General features: G+C 43.1%; 1 protein-coding gene across 1 annotated transcript in view; it reads right to left on the minus strand.

Moving 5' to 3' along the window:
* The window catches only part of XPNPEP2 (X-prolyl aminopeptidase 2), a gene marked incomplete in the record, with an annotated part of 77185 nt that extends 50273 nt beyond the window's left edge, over positions 1-26912 (minus strand). Inside the window, 5 exon segments of the mRNA XM_030209810.1 lie at positions 2777-2840; positions 3626-3736; positions 10891-10964; positions 22915-23240; positions 26824-26912. Of these exon segments, the coding sequence (XP_030065670.1) occupies positions 2777-2840; positions 3626-3736; positions 10891-10964; positions 22915-22963 (298 nt within the window).
* Positions 26913-27235: the final 323 nt, after the last annotated feature.

Raw genomic sequence — 27235 nt, forward strand, 5'->3', positions numbered from 1 at the left:
AGCTATGCACCCGGGAGCTTTTTCTGAAGTCCACTGCAGTGCCCCCTAGGGTGCCCGGTTGGTGTCCTGGCATGTGAGGGGGACCAGTGCACTACGAATGCTGGCTCCTCCCATGACCAAATGGCTTGGATTTGGTCGTTTCTGAGATGGGCGTCCTCGGTTTCCATTATCGCTGAAAACTGGGGATGACTATCTCTAAGGTCGACCTAAATGTTGAGATTTGGGCGTCCTTGACCGTATTATCGAAACAATACAGGTTTCCCCTGCCCCTTCGCCGGAACGTCCAGCGAGGACGTCGTCAGGAAAACTTGGGCGCCCCATTCGATTATGCCCCTCTAAGTGATGTTGTGAGTTCCAGCAACATTATCAGAAACGGAGTCAAAGTTTCTTTGGCAGAAGAATCAAGACAAAAACAGAGAACTACTAACAGCGACAGCTGTGCCAGTTTGTTTCCAGCATGGACATTTGTGAACTGTTTTAGTTCACAAATGAAAGGAACTTTGAAGTATTAGGTTGTTAATGAGACCGTCTGCTTCGAGCTGACTCTATGTAATACAAGTAATTTTGTCTATCACCTTTGGGGCAGAATTAACTCCAGCAGTGACATCTATCAGGTTTGATTTTAATGTTACTTGTTATATGAAAGTTTGTCATAATGTTTATTAAAGTTGTATTTGATATGAACAAAGATGATGTTCAATAACTATTAAAAGCACAATGAATATGCATGAGATAAATTAGCTTGCGTTGCCTCCGTTGTATGCAAATCTTTCAGGCATATTCATTGTGGGTGTCCTGAACACCTGATTGGCCTGGTGTGTCCCGAGGACTGGGCTGAGAACCTCTGCTCTAGAAAAAAGTACTGCTTACTAGACTGGTCAAGATTGTAAGCCTGGTGTTTACAAGACAATTTACTGGTTATTGTCAATATTTCCTAAAGGGAGGATCAGGTGCCTTGAAAATATTAGCAGTTTCTCTACTGTAAATGAAGAGGGCCATGATTCAATGTTTCTGAAGAATTATTGGCCTGTTTCCAATGTCCTGTTCTTAGCAAACATATATAAAAATAGTTTCAATTCAATCTCTCTATATAAAAGGCAACCCCAACGTTCTGAAGCCTCCATGGAAGTTGAGGCGCCCGAGATATCCGGTGTGCCCTGGAGTGTCTGCACCGCCCTCGCGTCAAAACAACGTCATGACGTCGAGGGCGGAGCTATGACACTCGAGGGCCGAAACGGAAACGCCACAGCGAACAAGGCAAGTAGCTTGGAGGGACGGAGGGAGGGGGCCCCTTGCTAGCGCCCTGTTTCATTCCGCTCAGAAACGGGCATTTTTTCCTAGTTGTTAATAAATAGAAATAAAACTGCAAAAACAAACACACACAAAAAAGATGGCACCTTTTCACTGGCTTAACTTTTGACCAGCTTTTGAAGGCCAAAACAGTATAATATTGGCCTTTGAAAGCTAGATAAAAAATATGTTAGTGTTAGTACAATAATAAAAGGATCGTTTTATCTTTCTTTGTTTTATTTCTGTTTATTAACACTTAGGTGGACTAACATAGCAACCATATTATTTAATCCAATTGTTAGAACTCCTGGAAGATAAGGGTGAAATGGATCATTTCCAACTAGGGGCCCTTCTACTAAGGTGCGCCAAAAAATGTCCTGCGCTGGTGTAGACGAGTGTATTGGACATGCGCAGGTCCATTTTTCAGCGCACCTGCAAAAAAGGCCATTGTTTTGGCCGAAAATGGATGTACGGCAAAATAAAAATTGGCGCATATCCATTTTGGACCTGAGACCTTACCTTCCACCCTTTGACCTAGTGGTAAGGTGTCATGCGTTAACCGGGCGGTAATGGTGTACGTGCCCACAATGCCGATTACTGTCCAGTTAGCGCCACGCACCGGAAAATTTCTGGCATGCTTAGTGGACGCACGTAAAAAATGAAATTACTACCCGGGTCACGCAGTAGCCAGGTGGTAGTTCAAAATTGATGCATGTAGGACAAGCATACACGCCTAGGCAGCTTAGTAAAAGGGCCCCTAGGTTTCCCTTGTTGCTTTGCTGGATGATTTCCATCTTGAATTCAAACATGTTAATCAGAGTTCACTTCAGCTTTTAAAACAATTAATTTTGCCATTTTTGTTTTGATGAGCTATCACAATCTGTGATCCTTGATAATTTCTCCTCAGATCTGTGTGCTTTGAACTGAGGGAAATTATAGACCCCCTCTTGGACCCTTCATCTTGATTTCCTCTTACTAGCCCATTGCAAAAAGTGATTCAGAGCTTTAACATCATGACCTTTCAGACTCATGTTCCATTTGGTAGCAGCTGTTGGGTAGTTTTGGCAAATTTAATCAACTTACTGTCTCCTATTTAGGAGGTGCTAAGAGCTCCCGTGTTTGCTCTGCATTATTCACTTAGCGAGCGCTAATGCAGATGTGTTAATTGGGTAATGCTCCCATGCCCATGACACTCCCCCTCCTGAAAAAATGTTGTAAAAAAATAATGTGCAATTAACGCATGCTGACAAGCAAATTGCCACAAAATGCTTTTAATGCATTTTGCGGTCAATCTTTTTTCCCTGTGTTAAGAGTGTGTTAGCGCTTAACGTAGTTTAGTACAAGGTAGTTGGATGAATAATTAAGTCTAAGTAAATAAAAATAAAGGCTGTTATTAGGATTAATGAGGACATGTTAACATGAAATGATACAAAGCCATATAAAAGAGAAAACCGAATTCTGGGTAATGGTGTATAGTGCTTCTTACCAGCTGAACCTGTGAATCCTGTCATCCACTCTCTCCTCTTATCGAATTCTGCAATGTATTCGCTCTGAGAATCAGGGAAAACACAGTGGATAGTAGATGTTTCATAATTACTCTATAAGATATGACTGGGAATATAGAATACATATCCTAATGCTGAAGAGCAATACTCCAATAAGATAACCTTAATTATCTTTGAATCGATCGGATCTTATTGACATGTTTGCATACATATGTGTATGTTCTCTGTTCTAAATACCATTATATGACCAAAGGGAACCTGCAAGTTCACCAAGCCTGTGTTTGCACAAATAGAGAAGATATCAGCAATTTTCCCTTCCCTTGTCCTCGCATCTCTCGTTATGACTAACAACTTATAGCAGCAGCTTCAGAGAGCATTTTCCATCTCACAGATAGGCTGCAGAGAATACCTTCTCCTGCTTCCACCCACCCTACCCCTCTACCCACCCACCCCTAGAGTGACATGTCTTCCACCCACCCTACCCCTCTACCCACCCACCCCTAGAGTGACATGTCTTATATAACCTCCCTATCAACCCACTCATTACTTTACCTCACCCATTTCTATTCTTCTATCACCTTCTCCCACTACTCCAACCAGAGTTACACCTAATCACACTGACCACCCTTCAACATCTTCTGTCCTTCTGTGACTGTTCTCTTGTGCTTGACTGCTTAAATATTTTAAATTTAAATGCTTTACTTTTTGTCTATTAGATTGTAAGCTCTTTGAGCAGGGACTGTCTTTCTTCTGTGTTTGTACAGCGCTGCGTACACTTTGTAGCGCTCTAGAAATGTTAAATAGTAGTAGTAGTAGTAGTTATGACTTACCATGTGTGCATCTGTGGCTGGGATGATATATGCGCTAATATTGAAGGTCCTCATCTGCTGGCGTAGGGCACTTAGTTGCTGTGATGTGTTGACCACTGTTGGGGGCAGGTACTGATCACAAGAGAAACATCTATTGTTAGTGACGGTCCTCTTTACAACTCCTGGATCACTCTGGGGAAACTATACTCAGTCATTGCCAAACAAATCTTTTAGAGATGGGTGGACAAATCTTTTGGCCATGAGGCTTCATTGGAACCCATGTCAGGGTTGGGGACTAGGACAGCAATGCAGTTTGAAAGAGAGGGGAAGGGGGGTCTTCCAACCCCAGCAGGGTAAAGGGGTGAGACTGCATACAGACAGGAAGAGAGCCTAAGCAATCCAGGAGACACTAGCACTTATCTGAATTAACAATTACTAACATGCTTGCTGGAAAGTATAACATTAAAACATCCATTATGGTATGTAGTTCCAATTTTGGTAGGTCTCTCTGCACACAGGTACTAAGCTGTGAATGACTTATAGGGGCTGCCATACACGTGTGAAAGTTTCCATGGCAGGCCCTGAGCAGGCAGGTTGTCAATGCTATCCCCAACCATCCCATAGCAATGGAGGGTTAAGTGACTTGTCCAAGGCCACAAGGAATAGCTGTAGGATTTGAACCTGGCCCTTTCAGTTCCCAGCCACTGCTCGAGCCATTAAGTTACTCCTTACCCCAGTTCTAGCTATGGAGGCATAATTTTTATGGTTTTAGTGGGAACACCCTAGATTGTAAGCTCTTTTGAGCAGGGACTGTCCTTTGTTGTTAAACTGTACAGCGCTGCGTAACCCTAGTAGCACTCTAGAAATGTTAAGTAGTGGTAGTAAGTAGTAGAACCAAATAACCATGGGTAGAGGAGTATAAGAAAGGATGCCAGAAATAAAGGTGCCACCTTTTTATTCCATCTACCCCCTTTATGTGCCCTGCTGGTACCTACAGGTGTTATGATTAACATACTGCCCATCTCTGCTATGGTTGTATGCTCCACCGTTAATCAATATCATCAGTCAGAGTCTAAATGTCCATCTTTTATGACACACTGGTATTTGTGTGTCATTAAAAGTGGACATTCAGGCATTGGCTCATTGTGAAGGCAGATAATGACAATGACACTGTAGGATGTATTATCCACCAACTAACACTTGGTGATAAGATTAAATTTTGGTGCCAGTAAGCCGGCTCTGACTCCCAGGCCACAGTTTTTTCTGCTCCTGCTGTAGTGCCTCAGTTGGCATGGTTGGTCTAAGAGAGCTCAGATCTAAGAGAATCATGTTTGATGATGACACAGTAACTACAGGAGCCCTAGAAAATGTTCTTACAGGATCTATGAATACTGTGACTTCCAAGCCACAATAACTTGCATCAGTTGTCAGCACAAACAGGTTGTTGAATTCAGAAAATGCTAAAATTGGAGATGAAGTCAGCTTTTTTTGCAGTTTATTAAAGACCTCCTGGCATTGAGGAGTCCAGCTGAGAGGGGTCTCTACCTTTGACTTCTCTGTTTTTCCTGTTAATTGGTGAAGTGGGACAGCAATTTCAGCAACTTTTGGGATGAAGCGTCAGTAAAAGCTTGCGAATCCCGGGAAACTTCTTACTTCTGTCTGGGTTGTTGGGACTTTCCAAATTTGTAATGCTTGGATCTTTTCTTTGTCAGTAGATACCCCCTCCTCTGATACCACATATGCAAGGAATTTTACACTCTTACATAGTAACTTGCATTGTTTCAGCATTAACCCACATTCAGTCAGTCTAGTGAATGCCTTATCTAAATGCTGCAGATGCTGTTCAAAGGTTGAAGCATATACTAGGACATTATCCAGATAAAGCAGTAGTATTTCGAAGATGTATTCCCCTAGTACAGTCTCCATCAAGTGTTGGAAGCTTGCTGGGGCATTTCACAGGCTGAAGGGCATCCATGTCTATTTGAATAAGCCAAATGGAGTTGTGACTGCTGCTTTTTCCATATCTCAAGGGTGCATCTGAAAATACCCTGAGGTGAGGTCCAAAGATGTAAACCACTTTGTGCTTCCCAAAGCATCCAGAGAGTCGTCAATCCGGGGCAATGGATACGTGTCTTTGATTGTTACAGCATTGAACTTCCTGTAGTCCACTGCAGCTTTTCCTCAAAATGTCCTGGTCGACCAAGTCTTGGATATGCTTCTTAAGCTGATCAAAAATGTGCGGTGACACTGTCCGATAGGGTTGTTTAATTGGTGCCACCTCTCCAGTGTGTACATCGTGAGAAATAAGCATGGTATACCCTATATCATTATCGCTCTCAGAGAAAGCATGGCGATGCCTCCACAACAACCTCTTCAGCTGCAAGGATTGTGATTCATCCAGCAGCTCCAAATCAACGTTTACTGGAAGAAGTTGTTACATCTACCCCTCATCAATGCTTTCAGGAATTTCTTCAGCGATCACCGCCTCACTACCTGGTGTCAGCACTACATTTGGCTTAAGCAACTCTTCCACTCTGGTTCTGGTGGAAAGAACAATGTTTGTCTCACTCATATTCATAATTCTCACTGGCACAAAGCCTCGATATGGACTTGCTAAAGTGTTAACAACCAATACTTTATCTGGCAGATTAACGTTTCTGGTAGCTGAGACCAGCATATTGCAGGCCCGATATACTCTGACTCTTTGACATTTTCCCGTGAGGATATTTTCAGACATGGGTGGGACAATTATTGGACTCCTGCTGGCCAATTTCACAAAAACCAGGCATTCTTCGGTATCCCACTCATCAAACTTTTTCACTTCTGCTAATGTCGGTCATATTTCTAGAAACTTCACCTGACTTCCCAGTGAAGGACATAATGTTTTAAACACACTTTCCAGATGCTTGATCACATTCATACCAAGGATTCCTGGAGCTTCGGTCTCCTCCTTTTTTCTATTCCTGAAGTTGTCATGCACTATAAAAATGTAACATAAAGGAACTATCTGTCCCATACATTGGACACAGTGGTGTGCTGGAGCAGGCTCTCACGGGCTCGCGAGAGCTGTTTGTTAAATTTTGAAGAATATTGGGAGCCGGTTGTTAAAGTAGGCCCTCCATGACTACTTTAACCACTGGCTCCCAAAGTGCAGGCTCGGGCCCCCACCTCAATTCTCTTTTACTTTGCTGGTGGGGATGCTGAGCTTCGCCAGCCAAGTGAATAGACTGCTGCTGCTCCCCACTCCTGATTTCCAGCTCTGAGCAGCAGGCTGGGACTTCTCCTGCATGTGCAAGAAGTCCCAGCTTGCTGCTCAGAGCCAGAAACAAGTAGTGGGGTGTGGTGGCAGTCCATAGCATGCCTATCTGAGGTGGAGAGAGACGGGCATGCGTTATCCCCCCAGTCCACCCATGCCCCCCCCCCCCCAAATTGCAGGGCTGGCTATGCCCAGAGAGAGAGAGCCCGTTGTTAAAAATTTACCAGCACACCTCTGATTGGACGTCTACAAAGATGCAGCCCAGTACTGGTAGTTCGGTACCATTTTCTCGGACACTGTAATCCAGTTGACCTCCTTGATCTCAGCAGAGTTTTTGAAATTCTTCTTGAAGTGACTTGTGTACATGGTAGAGACTGTAGATCCCATATCCACTACACACAGTGTATCCACCCCATTAATCTTGACATTTAGCTTAGGACTTTCTCCAATTGCTTGTTCTCAGTTGTTCTCATTCTTCCACCTCCAGCTCCTTGCAAGGCCCAAACTTCAGAGCCCTTACTAGTGTTTTGCCAATTCCACCAGCTCTAGAGGCATCAGCCATATCAGACACAGTTTTTTGGGATACATTGTCAGAACTTGTACTTGCCACTTCAGAACCTCTATACGGGCTAGCTTCTCCTTTGTCTGGTCTCTTCTTTACAACTGCACCCACTCACTTTAACACTGTCTGGCAATGTGGAGGAGTGGCCTAGTGGTTAGGGTGGTGGACTTTGCTCCTGAAGAACTGAATTCAAATTCCACTTCAGGCACAGGCAGCTCCTTGTGACTCTGGGCAAGTCACTTAACCCTCCATTGCCCCATGTAAGCCACATTGAGCCTGCCATGAGTGGGAAAGCACAGGGTACAAATGTAACAAAAAAAATTGTGTCCTCCACAGTTGTAGCAAATGAGATCCCCACTGCTGTTTCTCAGAGGCTGTCTTCTGATACTGTTACTCATATAGCCTTCTCAACCTGAAGTAGTTGACATTCCTTTACTTTTGAAATTGCTCTGTTCTCTCTCTCTCTCTTTCTCTGGCCCACAAGCCATCAACGTACCTTCTCTGGTATGGTAACTATCATGACCTATTCATAACTTCACTACCTGCAACCAATACATATTTTCCTTATCTTCATGGATGAACATTGATCAAAAGGACTATTTGATAATTACATTATTCAGTGATGCACTGTACATAAGGATTAATGGATTCTCCAGTGTATTGGCAGTGTATTATTCACACAGGGGCTCATTTTCAAAACAAAAAAAGTACAAAAAACTTGATAAGGTAGCAGAGGGATGTTTTTTTCTCAAAAAATGTCCAAGTTGCAATTTTTGACACCCCGATTTTAGATGTTTTGCTCCACAGTTCATCCAAATTTCTAGGGGGCATGTTGGGGGCATGTTTTGGGCATGACATGAGCAGCACCAAATGACATTTTCCAACAAAAAAAGAGAACAAAATGAAAACATCTAGGGCCAAAAGTAAGAACAAATGACCACTGGAGGGATAAAAGCATAACCTGCCTTTTATTCCAGCATTCTATTACAGCCATCACAGAACTGTTCATTCCAGGTAAGACTCCTTAATGTTCGCTTTCTAAGACATAAAGGCTCTTTACGTTTGTCCTTTGTTCTGCATATAACCTGGACATTTTGGCATAATGTTACTATGCCATACTTTGTATTGTTTTTTGAATATTTTTAGTGCTGTAATTGTTTATAACTTGTGTTTGAGTTGTTCTTGCTGTACACCGCCTTGAGTGAATTCCTTCAAAAAGGCTGTAAACAAATACTAATAAATACTAATAAAATAATAAATAATCAAAATGTGGCTTAGTGATGGTGATCCTCCTCCATTTTCCATGTTGCAAAAATCTGCGCTGCAAGTCAATTCTTGATGCTAGTTTTTCTTATCAAGCTACTAAGAAATGGAATACTCTACCAAAGTCAATAAGATATGTTACAGGTTACTTGAAATTTTGTAAACTACCAAAAACATTCTTGTTTAGTGAATCCCTTACCATTACTGGCAATTGTCAGTCTTTGGGTGATTCTGATATTATGCCTATTGCTGTTTGTATTTTAATTTTGGTTTACTCATTGTAATTGTTTAAATTTGTTTCATGTAAGCCGTATTGAACCCGAACATGTTTGGGATAATGCGGGGTACAAGTGTCATAAATAAATAAACAAATAAATAAATAAATATTTAGTCCAAGCTTGCCCTAGTAATTCCTTTCTCGATGAATTGGACCCCTATGGAGATGAAATTCCAGCTGACCGTTCATGGACAAACTTCACCCTCCTTACCACGAAAGAAGTCTCTGTGGCACTCACCAAACTTTCCAAATCTCACTGCCATCTCGACCCATGCCCCAAGCCCCAGAACACTTTATCATAGATCTTACCTCCCACCTAAACCTTCTGCTACAGCAAGGGCCATTCCCCACTGAACATGGCAAGATACTGCTTACACCAATACCAAAAAATCCTAAGAAACCAGCGAGCGATGTCACCAACTACTGCCCCATCGCCTCCATTCCTCTACTAATTAAATTGATGGAAAACAGGGTGACCTCTCAAATCAACGACTACATACAAAAATTCTCCATTCTACATGAGGTACAATCGGGCTTCTGTCCAGCCCACAGCACAGAAACTGTCCTACTCACCCTAATATCCAAATTCGGACAAGAAATTGCATTTTACATTTGACATGGTAGATCACAACATATTAACCAAACTATTGGACAAACTTGGAATCGGCGGTAACATTATTAACTGGATAAAAGGATTCAACACCTCAAGATCCTATCAAATTAAATCACCCACTGATATCTCATCCCCCTGGTCACCTGTCTGCGGAGTACCTCAGGGATCCCCTTTATCACTGATACTCTTCAATCTAATGATGATCCCACTAGTCAAAGCCCTATTCAGACATGGTCTAAACCCTTTCATTTATGCTGATGACGATACTATATTCATTCCCTTTAAATCAAACCTAACAGAAATCTCTGATAGAATATCCATGGGCATGAACATCTTAACCTCCTGGGCCAACGCCTTTAGGATGAAATTGAACAAAGAAAAAACACAGTGCCTAATCCTTTCATCTCAGCACTCCACAATTCCCCCATCTAATCTCACCATCTCCGGCACTACAATCCCCATTTCTGAAAAGCTGAAAATCCTTGGAGTGACACTAGACAGCCACCTCTCCCTCGACAATCACGCCACATCCACCACAAAGAAAATGTTCACCTACCATTCAGAAAAGCACTAAAAACCCATCTATTCAAACAAGCCTACCCAAAAGACCCAGATTAATCTCATGAAACCATCTACCTTACATATACTGAAGAGAAAACGACATTGACCCAGACTCTATCTCCCACCTTACACTCCTCTCTCTATCACCTGTCTCTACCTACCTACCCATCCTATTACTACCCATCCATCCTTCTATTATATTATATTTAATTTCCTACTTTACAAAACAAAATTCTGTGTTACCTATTACTATGTAAGCCGCATTGAGCCTGCTTTTAGTGGGAAAGTGCGGGATACAAATATAATCAATCAATCTTCCTTTGCCACTCATCCTTACTCAAACAAGACCTTGGAACAGAAGGAAAGAGAATAGCTGAGGGCTCGTCAGGTCTTAGCTACACAGGTTAGTGTTTTCTAACCTTCTCTGAAGGCACATCTATCTGGTTCATTTTCAGGATATCCATCATGAATATACATAAGTTAGATTTGCATACACTGGGTCTCCCATGTATGCAAATCTGTCTCATGCATATTCATGATGGATATTCTGAAAATCTGGCTGGATAGGTATGCTTTCAGGACAGGATGAAGAAACATTGACATACGTAGCTTTTTTCTTACAGAATAGATAGGCATTTGGGTGTATAAAGAAATTTTTACGCCTGTTCAGTGTCAGAATATGCCACAAAAGCAGTGAATAAGAAGCAGCAGCTATGCTGGAAACATTAGTTTGCAGCCGTTCAAGAATGCTCACTGGAGGGTTGGAAGTGCAGTTCCTTGTAATCCCTTCTTCAGAACTGGGTTGCTTGTATAGGCCAGCTGTACAGCCTAGAAAACCAAGACAGAAAGAGGCATGTTTAAAAGCAGTGGCACTGGACCTTGGGTTAATATTTATGCATATGCTTATTCAGTTTTTGATATGCTGCTTAAACTATTGCACAGGCCAAAGCGGTTAAGAAAATTAAAATAATGGGTGAAAAGCAGATAAGAATGCCATTTGATTGATAGGATAGATATTCATACTTAATACAATAATTTCACAATGCAAAGAAAATGCGCCAATGTACATAAAACATAATATTAAAAATACTGAAAACATATATCTCGGTCACTGTTCCACATCACTATACCACTCTCTGAATGCTAGACTAAAGGAATATGCTTTATGAAGAGATTTTTTCCGTACTGGTTCTGAGCGAATGAATGGAGGCAAAGAGTTCCATAACTTTGGTACAAGGAAGCAAAAAACTGAGTTCCTGGTTCATTCATAATGTGCCTTTCACACAACCAGATTCACAATATTTCATGCACTGTCCTTGCAAGCAGGGGCATAGCGAGACTTCGGTGGGAGGGGGATCCAGAGCCCGAGGTGAGGGGGCACATTTATCCCCCATGCCATTTTTGACCCCCCCCCACCACCACCGCCACCACCACCACCACCGCCACCTTTGACTCCCCCCTGGCGCCAACCCTTTCAATCCCAGCCGCCGCCAACCCTCCCCTGCCACTGCCGTCGCCGTCGGGTACCTTTGCTGGCGGGGGTCCCCAACCCCTGCCAGCCGAAGTCCTCTTCTCCGGCACGGCCACGTAGCTGATCTACAAGTCTTCTGTTTCTGTGAGTCTGACGTCCTGCATGTTTCAGACTCACAGAAACAGAAGCCTTTCAGATCAGCAGTGCGGCTGCACCGGAGAAGAGGACTTCGGCTGGCGGGGGTTGGCGGCGGGAGCAGGGGTCGAAGGGGTCTGGGGTTGGGGGGCCATGGCCAAATCTACAGGGGCCCATGCCCCCATGGCCCCACATAGCATTTTCCACATAGACACCCTCCTGCACTCTTCCCTCCAGGTAGCATAAACGTCTGGGATTGTGATACATGCAGCAATATTCAGAACAATACGGTCTGTAGGTATATTTACTCATGGATTGTTTTTACCACTGTTCCCTCTAAGCTAAGCGGGAGTCCTTCAACAACAGTTACCAGTGTGTGGTGCTGGTGTTTTCAATCACTAGAGTTCCCTGGAGTCTTGCAGACCTTTCCTGCCTGTCACTATTGAAAATATGACAGTGAAAAAATAGTTTTTACCAGTTTTTAAAAGGAAAGTAGGAGCATGTTTTCCCTTTGAAAATTGACCAGGAAAAGTATTCATGGAGTTTTGTACCTGGAGTGCATGGTAGGGATATGGCAAGAAATATTCCAACACAATGACCAAGCAATGGCTAGTTTTCAGAATATACACATCAGTCCCAAATTGTAGCAAGTAAGCAATTTGACTCAATGGGATCAGGCAAAAATACACTCAAGCAAGTTTATTCAAAAACATTTTTAGGTTTTCTAATTATTTTGCATTCAAAACATTCACATTTCAAACCAAAAGTTAATATTTTCAGGATTGCCCAAGTATGGTGATCTCAGCAGTGCTCATTGTCAAAGATGTAAGTATGGCAATGGGAGCCTAGGGGAGGGTCTATGACGTCAGTAATAATCAAGATATTTAATCATGGGATTAGAATGCCGGCGCCATCTTCGAAAAGGGGTGATCCGTTAAATAATAGTAGAGCTGGCGCTAGAAGAGGCTATAGGTAAGATTTTTGTATTCAAGATTTGTATAAATAACCCTTGTTAGAGAAACTGTAAGAGTTGGTTTTTCTACCAAAGGGAGAGTAAATTAATGTTATATATTGGGTTTTCCATTATAGGGGAATGTCCTTGATACAGCTCATGGCTGAGCTCATGCATGTCGCAGCTGAACCCCTTGGTCTGACATTAAAAAGAGAAAAGATAAGTAAAATCAAGAGATAAGAGAGATAGTAAAATTTAATTAATCGGGTGTGCCGATTAAGAAGTGGGTGCTAGTTACATTGCCATACTTACATCTTTGGTAATGAGCACCGCTGAGGTCACCATAGTTGGGCAATCCTGAAAATATTAACTTTTGGTTTGAAATGCAAAATAATTAGAAAACCTAAAAAAGTTTTTGAATAAACTTGCTTGAGTAGATTTTTCCCTGATCTCATTGAGTCAAATTGCTTACTTGAAGAAATATTCCAACACATGAAGATAACAATGATGTCAGTAAGCATGATTGAGAATGGGTACAAAATACTTTATAGGATGTATATTACCCCACAGAGGATGACTCTAATGGGGATGGCAAGGCACAGTCTCTGTTGGAAGGACTGAGGGGGCAAGGGAACATTCTTACATATGTGGTGGGACGGGAGTGTCCATTTGTACAGAGAGTGTGGGTCTTGATGATGGGGATGGTGAGGGACTGTACAGGAGTTGTAGTGGTGAAAGATTCATTATGTTTATTATTTGTGACACCTCCAAAACTTGAGGGCAAAAATGTGGCATGTGGCCACAAGAATGGAAATAGCATGGCAATGGAAAGGGAAAATAGTACTGAAGGAGCAGAATACACTGAGACACATGAGCCTTGCTCACCGGATGCATGAGATTACTGCATGGATGAATCAGAGTGTGAAAGTATAAGCTAGTGTGGGCTCCATTTGAGCAGTGGAATACAATGTGAAACACAATATGACCTGGTAAATGTTGGGAGAAGGGAAGATGGTGGGGGTGGGGGGAGGATGAAATGGGCATAGCATAAGGGGGACTAATGTGAGTGTATTCACTGAGGAAACAACAGTGAATGAGTACGGAAAGTATTATGGCTGAATATTGAGATGGGGATGTTGTTGCATGGTAGATATAAAGTTTGGAGGGTGGGGGCGAGACATATAGAAACAGAGTTCAAGGGTGGATATATAATAAATTAAGTGGATGCGTAGGTTGGTGATAAGAGTGTTGTATTGCTAGATTATGATATTGAGCCACATTTGGTAATTGTATAACACTGAGCTGGTAATGTTGGAATGGTGCTATGTAGATTTGATGAGCAATAAAAACTCAGTTACAAATTAACACACATAATTTTCAAAATGCAAAGTAATGCATGTGGGAAAGAGGAACCCGAATTATAGCTACGTAATGCAAGGTTTCACATTAGGAGTCACCGACCAGGAAAGGGATCTAGGCGTTGTCGTTGATGATACATTGAAACTCTCTGCTCCTGTCTGCAAGAAGTTTGAACTTCAGGTGGGGGAGGCAATGTTTTCAGTGAGAGGAATGGGAGGGGAGTTTGTGTTTTTTAACTGTTTGTTCTGCAGTGCTGATGATGGACACAGAGGTGGGTGGTGCCTGAATAATTTAAATAAACATGCCATTTCAATAAATACATTTTCAAATGTGTTCTGTAATGCATGAAATTGCAGCTGATTAAATATGAATGAATTACTGTATTGCACAATACTAAGTTGAGCACATAGGGTAATATAATAGAAATTTTTTGCCCATGAAGAAAAATATTTGCTCACATCAATCCAGTCCTTAGAGCAGAGGTTATCTGTCAGTTTTTAAGGATATCCACAATGGATATGCATGAGATAAATTTGCATGCACTTCCTCCATTGTATGCAAATGCAGTGGCATAGGAAGGGGGGGCGGTGGGGTGGTCCGCCCCGGGTGCATGCCGCTGGGGGGGGTGTTGGCTCCGCTGGTTCCCTGCTCCCTCTGCCCCAGAACAGGTTACTTCCTGTTCCGGGGCAGAGAGAGCAGGGAGCCAGCAGAGCCGACGCAGCTCCCAGCGACGTGCAGTCGGGGCGGATTGGCCCTCCTACTCGCTCCCCACTTTCCTATGCTAGTAAGAATGTACTCCGGGGGAGGGGGTGCGCGCCGAGGGGGGAGGGGGTGTGCCATGCTGCACCGGGGTGGGGGGTGCGCAGCGGCGACCTGCCCTCGCTACAGCACTGTGCAAATGTATCTCCTGCATATTCATTTTGGGTATCCTGAACACCTGACTGGCTAGATATGTCCAAAGGACTGGATTGAGAACCCTGCCTTAAAAGGAACTATGAACTCTGCTTCTTCCTCAGTGGCCTTACATCCAGCTGTTTCAGTCTCTTGAACCTGCAAGGCACTCTTTACAAAACACCTAGTCACACTACTTTCAGTGTCTCCTAGGATCAACTTACTTAGTACTATCTGCCTCTAATCCTATAATTTAAGTCGGAACTCTGTTTATTTTTTTATATATTTCTTTATATTTCTTTATACGGAGGAAAAAGCCTCAACAGACTCCTAAAACATAGCTCTAAGGCTATCAATTCATCAGCGTTCTCGCTGTCAACATCAAAAACCCTCCTCTCCCCACTGTCTTCTTCTTTACAGATTAATTATCAACCAGCACTTATCTTTGCTGTCACTCTTTGTTTGCAGCGACTGCAAACAAAGAGCCACAGCAAAGATAAGTGCTGGTTGATATTTAATCTGTAAAGAAGAAGACAGTGGGGAGAGGAGGGTTTTTATTCAAACCCGCAACCTTAAACACCCCAGGACATACACTCCTGATCTCAGACAGCCTAAAAATACTCGGAATCACAATCGATCGCAATCTCACCCTCGAAAGCCAAGTAAAAACCGTAATTAAGAAAATGTTTTACTCAATGTGGAAACTCAAACGAATAAAACCTTTCTTCCCGAGGGAAACCTTTCGTAAATTAATACAATTTATGGTCCTAAGCCACGCGGATTACTGCAACAGAATCTACGCGGGTTGCAAAGAACAACTCACAAAAAAACTTCAAACCGCCCAAAACACAGCAGCCAGATTGATATACAGTAAAACACGATTCATAAGTGCTAAACCCCTCCGTGAAAAGCTGCACTGGCTCCCAATCAAAGAATGGATCTCCTTCAAAATCTGCACCCTGGTCCATAAAATCATCTACGGCGTAGTCCCAGGATACATGATAGACCTCATAGATCTACCAACAAGAAACAGATCCAGATCAGCGCAATCATACCTAAACCTTCATTACCCCAATTGAAAAGGGCTAAAATACAAAACAACATTTGCATCTAGCTTCTCCTACATGAGCGCACAACTATGGAATGGACTCCCGAATGCTGTGAGAACAATACATGGCCATCTAAACTTCAGGAAATGATTAAAAACTCACCTCTTCAAAATAGCCTATCCCTCCGATCCAACATAACTCCCCACACCCAGCAACACAACATAATCAAGGATCGTACTGGACAACTTGCTATCATCTTTCCCCTCAACCCAATGATGCCTGAAATACGTCTACCACATCTGACCATAACACAATCTTGTATTTGTTACCAATTGTAACGGCAAATGCCTTACGGTTACTTGTAAGCCACATTGAGCCTGCAAATAGGTGGGAAAATAAATAACAAACAAACAAATAAATAAACAAACAAACAAATAAATAAATAAATACATAAATAAATGATATCTTCTAGCCACTCCACTCTGTCTCTCTCTATCTTTCCTCAGAATCTATTCTAATTTCTCTAGAGTAGCACCTCTTGTTCTCTTCTCTTCTTTTCTTTAATTTTTATTTTTACTTATAAAGTTTTATTTTCCAAATTTCAAGACATTACACCTTGTAACAGAAAAAGACAGATACACAGGGAAAAAAAACCCCAACTTATTGGAGGAAAAAAAACCCCAAAGAAGCAAATGTCTATGAACCTGTCGTCAAGTCCACAATTTAAACAGGGAACAAGGACGCGTCTTTGAAACAAGTTTCATCAGTTGGACTTGCAGGTACTCAAATGTCAACTGGGTCAAAGATAGAGTTGGCCCCATTGGTTAGACCATATGTTTTTACCCTAGAGACTATATGGGATATGATATCTACTGTGCATTCAGATTCAGTCTCTCTCTTTCCAGTGTTCTGCTATGGAGAAAAAGATATCTGATGTGGAACTTAAAGTAGGACATTTTAAAATTAGGCTGGAGACTCTAGAAACCCGGGGTCATATCTGGATGAAGGACAATGGGAATATCCACCAGAAACTGGAAAGTCTGGAAAACTCTGTCAGATGTCAAAACTTTAGGGTGATTCATTTTCCTAAGTCCTTTTCCTTGTTATTTGTCTGAAGTGTCCAAGGTTCCAGATTCTTCCTATCCTCTGATCTCTAAGATACATTATTTACCTGAGGGCAAAAGGAAGCCTGCACTTATACAGAAGGGGCTGTCTGTGGACAGCCTTGACTTATTTCCTTCAGAGGCCGGACACTGGTACCAGATACACTATTAGTACAGCTTGCTTTAGATTCTGACAGAAATTGGTTGCTTAAATTATTTTTTAAGCATAAAGATGTTGCGTTTATTACTTATAAAAGAAAAAATGTTTCCTGATGTTTCGAGAACTACTCAGAAGAAAAGATGGTAGTTTTTCTACTTTTAGGACCTCAAGTCTTACAGATGGGAGCAACCTTTGTGCTTATGTACCCTTGCAAATGTGTGGTTGCTTATAAGGCTGCGCAATATGTATATTTTGGGTTCCAGCAAATGACACAGGGGTCCTTATCATAAGCTATGGTTTCATTTTTAGTTCATGGTAGAAATCAGCTGTATGTAAATGCTGAGACACCCATAGGAATATAACAGGCATCTTGGAATTTATCAGCAGCTGATTTTTACCGCAAGCTAAAAGTGCTACCGTGGCTTAGTAAGGACCCCTTAATTTTTTGTCAGGTAAAAGTTCTGTACCTTAAAGTACTCTACAAGGTTCGTCCTCTTTGTCCACGCTGTGAAGTTATACTTGGCCTGACTTCGATTGTCATCTTTTTTTTCCTGTATACTATTGGTGATTTAGGGCCCTGTTTACTAAGGCGCATTAGTGTTTTTAGCGTGTGCTAAACACTCGAGGCACCCATATATTCCCATGGGCATCTCTAGCGTTAGCACATGCTAATTGTTAGGATGCACTAAAAATGCTAGCACGCCTATAGCACAGCTTAGTAAACAAGGCCCTTAGAATTTCTCTTTCTCTGCTTTTTCAGAGGCCCCCCTCCCCAGTTATTGTGGACTGACTATGGAGTTCGATTATGTTGCACTTTTTAAATTTGGTTCAATAACTTTGTTCTTTGTTTCAATCATATACTGTTATTTCTTAATGACATAATCTTTTGTCATGTACTATAAAAGTCTTATAAATAAATAAATAAAAAACAGGGGACGAGGAAAAATACTAGGAAACATTTATCAGTAAATAGAAAGGAATACACCATTTATTTTAACTTAATTATGGAGTTGAGGTGGACAAAGCTTGAGAAGGATGGGAGGTAATCACAGGTGACTTAGAGTCTACAAAATTTTTTAAATGATTTACAGAATTTAGAGCCTCTTTTACAAAGTCGCAGTAGTGATTCCTGCTCGGCGAATGCGAGGAAGCCCATAGGAATTGAATGGGCTTCCTCTCATTTGCTGAACAGTTATCACTGGCACAGCTTTGTAAAGAAGGCCTTCATTTAACTACACATTTACATGGATAGTTCTACTACTACTACTATTTAATAGCATAGTTCAACCAGAAGAGAACACCCAACTGCACAACACATGGTCTTAGAGCCAGGAAAAGCTGGTGACACTTCTGAGTCGCTCTTGCAACATATGGAAAAAACCTTTACTTTACATCTAACAAATAGTGAGTCACGATGGCGAAAGAAGAGCTTTAAGACCCAATTCCGGTCCGAGTCCAATGCAAAGGAGACAGTGAGAATAGCAGTCTTTATTTCAGTCCTTTCACCTTCAATAACTTGAGTCAAATTCAACAAATCATAGAAAACATCTAAATTCACTGCATTTTCTAATGGTTGCTCTGTCTCTTTACTTACAAAAGATGGTTCAAAATAGATCCTTGAAACTGGAGGATAGGAGGAAGCTTCTGGGCCATTTAAAATTTCTCCCAAATATCTTTTAAATGTAATTAGAGGTGTTTCAGCATGAATCTTTGGAAAGTTAACAAACTTCAAGGTTTTACACCTTATAATATTATCTAAGTTTTCAATTTTACAATGTAAAGCATTAGAATCCTTTATCCAAGTGGAATATCTTTCATTAATCTTAATCTCTTCTTTCTTTTCTAAATCACTTTTCAAGCTTTTATTCTTTACTAGCCGTTCAGCCCGTAAAAACGGGCTAGTATGGGGGGGGGGGGGGTTGAAGGGCCCCCCACCCCGCCGCCGAGTTCGCTGCTGCCGCTCCCCCTCCGAGTTCATCCCCCCCCGGAGCCGCCGCCACCCACCTTCCACCCAGTCGGGCCCTCGCTCCGCTATTGAAACAGCGAGGGCACGCAGCACACAGCTCTGCTGAGCTGCCGTGGCCTTCCTTCTTCTCTGCCTGTGTCCCGCCCTCGTGTGACGTAACCAAGGTTGCCAGCTGGGAAAAATTTTCCCAGCCCAAAATGAGCCGTAAACCTGCCCAAAAACCTCCCGTAGCCAATCCCCGTTTCCGGCGTCAGTGAACCCGCCCCCCGTGTCACTAACCCCGCCTCCCATGTCACTAACCCCGCCCCCTATGTCATCCCTGACATCAACCCTGCCCCTGAAAGGCTTCTATTGGTCCAATTTGGACCAATAGAAGCCCCAGAAAAGCTTCTATTGGATCAAATTGGACCAATAGAAGCCCCAGAAAAAACTGCCGAACTCGCAGAGCGGCGATGGGAAAACTGCTCAAAAAACTACATCCCGCGGCCGGCGAAATTTTCCCGCCGCCGCTGGCGAAAACCCGCCCAATTGGCGGGACACAGGCAGAGAAGAAGAAGGAAGGCCGACGGCAGCTCAGCAGAGCTGTGTGCTGCGTGCCCTCGCTGTTTCAATAGCGGAGCGAGGGCCCGACCGGGTGGAAGGTGGGTGGCGGCGGCGACTCCGGATGGGGGGAATGTTAGCGATGGCGGTGTCCCTCGCAAATGCGCAGTAGAGACCCTCTCTGTTCCGCCCTCGTCATCACGTATTGACGCGGGGGCGGGGCAGAGAGGGTCTCTACGCCGCATTTGCGAGTGAGTACGACACTCGCCATTTATATATATTGATATCACCCTGTTATGTTTTTTTCATGTCCTTCCCTTCCTCCTTTATTCTCCTTCATGGTACTCCTCTTTTTCTTTTGTTCATCTTATCATCTTGTACCATTACTCCCTTCCTTTTGTACTTGTTCTACTTTCCCTTTCATGTCTTCTTTTATAACTTCCTTCTACTCTTAGTCCCTCAATCTTTTGTCTTACTTCACTCTCATCCATTTCATTCCCTCCTCCCCTTTACAATTTCCAGTCACTCCTCTCTCTCTCTTTCTCTCTCTCCTCAGAATCTATTCTGATTTTTCTTGGTAGTACTGCAGTGACACAGAGGTGCCTCATTTTCCCTCTTTCAAATGATTCACACCTATCTGGAAGCTACCGTTTCTACAACTACTACTTATCATTTCTATAACTCAACTAGATGTACACATATGCTTAAGACCCCTAAAGCAGTAAAAGTTAAGAGTCTCTCCTCAATGAAGTAGGAAGTGCATTTTAGGTTTTAATAGTTTTCCATGTTTGTGAAAGAGTTTGCATGAAATGTTTCATTACTATTTTACTAACTATTATTAAAGTAATACAAAATAATAATGAGGCCCCTTGTAATGTGAGGCCATAAGCTGATGCTTTGCTAGCTTATATGTAAAACCGTCTCTGTCTAGGAGACAGTACCTGCTCAACAAAGCTTATAAGCTATCAAAACAGACAAACTGGAAAAATAAGATCTTAGGAGATTTAATTTATTATGGGGAAAGCTAGCAGGACTGGAATGTGGTGGAAGGGACCCAAAGGCGGATCCCTTGCTTTCTGTCTCTGTTTATATCCAACAGCAAGCCACAAGGATGTAGAAAAAAATTTAAGCACTGTCTGGATCAAATCCAAATGAATGGAACGGGGAGAGGATGTACTCTCCCACAAGTGTTTACTTCTTATTCTGGTTAGTGCAGTGAATCACCAAGGAATTAAAGAATCTAAGATAAAGCAGTGTTTTATTTTTACAACTTGTGAGACCTCTGAATTTGTTGCCGAAAGTCTACAGTACAACAGCCAGGTTTCTTTGCTCCCCCCCCCCCCCCCCCCAGTTGAATGTATTGGGTTTTAAACTTACACTGAGGGAAGATGCATCTCCTCTAGCTGGAGATTATTCATCAGACTTGCAGTCTTTGAATGATTCTTTCACTTTCCTCCCCTTATTACTTAACTCTATTGCTATAGCTATGCCCCAGGCTAATTGCTTATTAATGTTGCATGAAACATGGCATGCTGCTAGCCCAGTGGTTCAGGGTATCTACAGGATGCTATGGAGGCAACATTTACTGCCCCTGCTGTGGGGAGGGGGAGGGGAGAGGGAGTCTCTGTCATTACTCAACAGTGATGCCTACTAGCCAGATTCAGGGTCCATATTTGGTGGGATCCAGAGAGATACCAAACACAGCAAAGGTGATGAATTCACACCATACAATTTATCAATGTGTCAATCAACTGTTTATTAGTTGGCTAATGAAGATTAATTGTGTTACGGCCACTAGACCTTATCAGGAGTCTGAGTATCAACAAACTATATATCTTTGTCAACTCTATGAGGCAGATGCAGCAACCAAACGTAAAAAAATCTAAATCGTTAAAGTCCCTAATGATTTTAAAATAACGAAAAATGCACCAAAAAAAAAAGTCACACATGCTGAGATCGGTAGTGAAACGTACAATGTATCAAAGAATCACAATACACATCGTTAATCGGCCCCCAAATCATGCGCAGAGCAGCCAAGCGTTATGTTAGCTGCTCTGCGCATGCCACAAACAGTCAAAACACAGTCAAATCGCAAGCACATGGCTCCCAAATAAAAACAAAAATAAAAAAAAAGCGTCGGGAGGGGGCAAGGGCGCTCATCAGGAGCGTCCTGTACAGACGGCCTTGCCCCCCCCCGCTGCTCCCCACTTTCCGCCACTCCCCCACCCCGAAAAAGCAAAATTCTAGCAGCCCCTGCCCCCTCCCCACTTTCCGCCGCTCCCCCCACCCCGAAAAAGCAAACTTCTAGAAGCCCCTGCCCCCCTCCCTTCCTCACTACTCTCTCACCTCAGCTCCGCCTCCCGACATCCTCCATCCGTGCCCCGCCCCCTTTTGGGGTCGTCGCCGCCATTCCCCTCCTCCATCGGGCCCCCCTTCCTCTTACCGGGCCCGTGCAGCGCCTCTCTCCTCTGTCCGAAGGCGCTGCACGGGCAAGAAGAAAGCTGAATCAGCTGATGCCTGCCTTCGCCTAGCTTCGATAGAGCGTCTTTCTCCTCCTGGGCCCGCCCCTGAATACCCACAAAACGCTCATTTTCCCGCCCATAGCCATGCCCCTTTTGAACTTTGCACATTAGAATTTAGTCGCAGTTTATTACAGAATATGCGAGTTGTGATTGTAAATTCTAATTATTGCCAATTAGTGCTCATTATTGCTTGCTAAGTGCTGTTATCAATACTGATTAGCTTGTTAAGCCAATTAAGTTATGCACATTGTTATCGAATATGCTTGGATTTCAGCAAGGAACGCTAAGCATATATAGAATCCGGGTGTTAATGTCTACTCTAAAACAAGTATACTGAGAGAATGTAAGCAAGAAAAAAGAGACAGCAAGGACTATTCCGACAAACTACAAACCACAAAAATTTTAGACTACAAATATTATCTTCAAATTCTACTAACATCACAAATTTATCTTACAGCAAAATAGCAATAATTCAGTCTAGAAATTCTTGGCCTTCGCTTGTTCCAGGAACACCCTCCTTGATACAAGTATGAGTGACTATAGTATACCTGAGAAAAGAAAGCAGGGAACACCATTACAGCACCCCAAGCTTGTTAGTAGCTTTCAGACTTAAACATTTTTGCAACATACCGCATAGGATAAAAATCCAGGTGCTGAAGATCCAGTGAGAAGGTGCCATGGTAAGTGTTCAGCTCTGTTTCACCCTGCAGTCAGGCTTACAAAGAGGCATGAGCAAACCTGTGCAGGTTGACAAGAGGTTTGAGGGTGTGCTTGCTTTGTGTCAGCCCGCCTCTTTTCACTCTGGATGCACTCTTTCCAAATCAGCTGCTGGTGTTAGCTTCACATCCAAATCCTTTTCTCATTGGTGTAGTTCAGAGTTTTAGGCTCCTACTTTTCTCACAAGAATGCCTGGAGCTGTGCGAGTCATACGATTATTGCACTCTTCCATTAATGAACTGGAAAATGGAATTTGTCAATGTCAGTCCAGAAGTTCAAAGATCTATAGGACAAGTGACTGAATAACTTTTATTAGGAGCTGGATTCTGTAAGGGCAATAACAAACATGGGATAAGCCTTTGTCTTCTTGAGGCTGTCACATTTGCTGATCTATGATATATGTAGTGCTGTTGACCAAGAGATCTACCAAACCGAACATAAGCCATGCCATCCCTAATATACATCGGAAATAACCATGCCATCCCTTCCATACAAGAGAGATAGAAGTGCAGGACAAAAGCAAGTTATCTCTGACGTGCAATGGAGATAACTTCCCAGGATAACCCACTCCCCTTGCCGCCAAGTTATCTAATTCTAGGAGGGAGGCTGGTCAGCATGGGTATTTGGAATCTCTGATTCCACCCATTGAAGTTGATGCTTTCCCATATGATTATCAGAAGACTTAGGGGTCCTTTTACTAAAGCGCGCAAAAAAATGGCCTGCACTAGTGTAGGTGCATGTTTTGGGCACGTGCAGATCCATTTTTCAGTGCGCCTGTGAGGGGCATAGCTATGGGGGGCCACGGGGGCTTCGGCCCCCGCAAATTATGTCTGGGCCCCTGGTTTGGCTGGCAGGGTTCCACAACTCCCGCCAGCCAAAGCCTTCTTCAGCGATGCCCGTCTCCGGCGCTGCCGCGTTCCTGCCCTTCTCTTCTTGCTCCTCCTATCCTGTGCACGCAGCGTGCACAGGACAGGAGGAGCAAGAAGAGCAGGGCAGGAACGCGGCTGCGCTGGAGACGGGTGTTGCTGAAGGCTTCGGCTGGCGGGGGTTGGGGACCCCTGCTAACAAAAGTATTTGCGAGGCGAGAGGGGGTGCAAGGAGGCATGAGGCAGTGGCGGGCTGGCAGGCGGGTGGGGGGTGAGGCGAGGCAAAGCGAAGCGTGGCAGTGGAGGTGGTAGCATGGCGACATGGTGGCACTCAAAATGTGCCCCCAACCTCGGGCTCTGGCCCCCTTCCATCGTAAGGTCTCGCTACGCCCCTGGTGCCTGTAAAAAGTCCTTTTTAAAATTTTTGCTAAAAATTGACTTGCGGCAAAATGAAAATTGGTGCGCGTTCATTTTGGGTCTGAGACCTTACCACCAGTCATTGTCTTAGCGGTAAGGTCTCATGTAGTAACTGGGCGGTAATGGTCTACACATGTAGAATGCTGATTACCGCCCAGTTTTAGCCGCACGTTCAAAAATAAAAATTATTTTCGGACTAAAAATGAAATTACCACCCGGGCTTTGTGGTAGCTGGGCAGTAACTCCAAATTGGCATGCGTTGGGCGTGCATAGGCGCCTACGCGGCTTAGTAAAAGGGCACCTTAGAATCTTCCTCTTGGAACTGGGTAACTCCACAGCTTTGCTGATGACTCTTACATTCTCCAGCCCTTTATCACTGTTTATATTAAAAAGTAACCTAGTTTTGAGACACATTCCTCTGCCATCAGCTTTTGGAGCTCTTCTCTGGGAAGTTTCTTGTCACAGCCAAAATTTAAACTCACTCATACCATGGAGCGTTTCTCATACTCAGGTACATTAATTGTTGCAATTTATATCTTGTCTATTTATTTATTTAACATACATTTATATCCTGTCGATCCAACGTTCTTGGTGAATAACACTTAACATATATAATCAAGCAGACAAGCCAGATAAAAAAATAAGTTTAGGGGTTCTTTTACTAAGCCATGTAGGCGCGTACGCACATTCTACGTGTGTCAGTCTTGAACTACTGCCCGGCTATCACGTGGCTCGGGCGATAATTTCATTTTGTACGTGCACCCACTACGTGCCCCCGGAAAATTTCCGGCGCGTGGTGCTAACTGGGCAGTAATCGGCATTGTACGTACGCTGACGATTACTGCCCAGTTAACGCATTTAGACCTTACTGCTAAGTCAATGGGTGGTGGTAAGGTCTCAGGCCCAAAATGGATGCGTACCAATTTTCATTTTGCTGCAAGTCCATTATCGGCCCCCAAAAAAGACCTATTTTGCAGGTGAACTGAAAAATGGACCTGAGCACGTCCAATACACATGTCTATACCAGCGCAGGACATTTTTCGGTGCACCTTAGTAAAAGGGCCCCTTAGTGTGTACTAATGAATTAGTGTTCATTAAGTATCATGCAGCCCATAGGTATAGAATGGGCTGCATGGCATGTGCTAAATCTGTTAGCGCGCCATAGTAAGAGGACTCCTAACTGTTCAAAGCTTTTCAACCAGGAATGACTTAAAGCATTATGGATTAATTCAAACTGAAAATGAAGATAAGAGAAAGCAAGCAGGAAGGAAGGTGGCGGATGGGGTGTTCCTAAATTAAACTAGGGTAGGCCTCAAATACTTTGGGATAAATGCAAGACATTTGTTAGATTTACAATTTTTGTGAATTTTTCTGCTAATACTTGCATAAACTCAAATCAATTTGAATAGATTTTTTGTGTGTGGGACTCCTCAGTGAAAGCAGATTATCTTGGCAAATCTGAGTAAACTGCAAATGGAACAGTGGGGGAGTATAGAGTGGATGGAATCATTTGACTGTGATAACTCCACTCCAAGAGTGACCATAATGGTACAGTCCAACCATGGGTCTGTGAGTCCATGAAGAGAGAAGGAGGAGGTGTCTTCTGCTCTCAGAGAAAGTATTAGGTTGGGAAGGAGAAATGAAGTCTCCTGTCCCCTGTGCCTGGAAGGAAGCAGAAAAGGAGAAGTTGGTCTCCTCTTTCTGCATGTATTTGGAGTTGGAGAGTTTGGAAATCTGTTTCTTGTATCTAGTGTCCTTGGTGGATGCAGAGCAAGTCAGCTATGTCAAATTTTGGAAGGAGAAAACTGTCCAATCAGTTTTAACTCCAGTCTATAGGAGGCCAGAGGTGGAGAAGAGAAAAAGAATTGTAGAAGAACAATTGCCCTGTCTGCCATTCCCTAACGCTGGCCCTGCTTTTAAATCAAGTTTCAAGTATCAATCTATCTCAGTCCCAAGAAGGACTGAGTTAAGAACCCCTGTTCTAAAGGGAGATAAGGAGCCTGGTGGAGGTCCAGTGGGAATCCAAAGTTCAGGGGAAGAGAAAGAGGGTGTCCTAGAAGTGTTTGGAAGAAAGGGTGTAACCCCTATTCTGCTTTGTTGTACTTGAATGCTGTGAAGCTGTACTGGAGCCTGTTCCATTGAGTAACTTTGAAGAAACTTTATTCAGTCAAGACTTTTGATTTGGAACACCATACTCCTGTCTGACGTGTTTCCCGAAATTTTACACTGTGAGCCCTGAAGTAGAGAATTCCTTCTCCCACTAGGGAATCCATGCTAGGTTTTCTATTCAATCTGCTGGAACTAAGTGAATCCTAAATCTAACATGAGGATCCAGAACAGAGGTAACTCACATTCACAAACACAGATGTCTCTTTCTCTCTCTGCATATGAGTATTTTAGGTGTATGTGTTTGCATATCAGTATTTGGGGAGGAAGGAGGCTTCTATGAACTCAGCAAGAGGCAAATAATTCTGGTTTGCAAAATATATAAAACTGAGAGCTTGACAGTACAGAAGTGATTAAAGTAATTTCTGCCTACCTCTGTATGCAACGGGAGCAAGAGCTGTTCTCAGAGAGACTGATGTTTCTGTCTGCCAGTAAAGAAGACAAGCTTCCTGAGGAAACTTGCTGCTCTCAAGTGCATGTGCCCAACCACCCTGGAGCAGGGAGTGTCTTCCAGCCTTAGGCTGTGCTCAGTAACTCAGGAATAGTGAACCTTCCCAATCAGCTCTTATTACTTTGCAACTGGAAACTGTGATGCAGCATAGGGCCATGGAAAGAGAGGAAGGGTTAGGCGTTTCTTCCTGAGGAAATTAAGCAAGCCTGATGAGGTGGGAGCTGCATGAAAGACTATCATCCTAGAATACACAGTGCAGCGTGCATCAAATCAGGAACACATATCAGACAGTATATTTATTTGTTCATATTTATTTGATATTACACCTTTCCCT

This window comes from Microcaecilia unicolor, chromosome 7, assembly GCF_901765095.1.
Source record: "Microcaecilia unicolor chromosome 7, aMicUni1.1, whole genome shotgun sequence".
NCBI classification, from domain to species: Eukaryota; Metazoa; Chordata; class Amphibia; order Gymnophiona; family Siphonopidae; genus Microcaecilia; species Microcaecilia unicolor.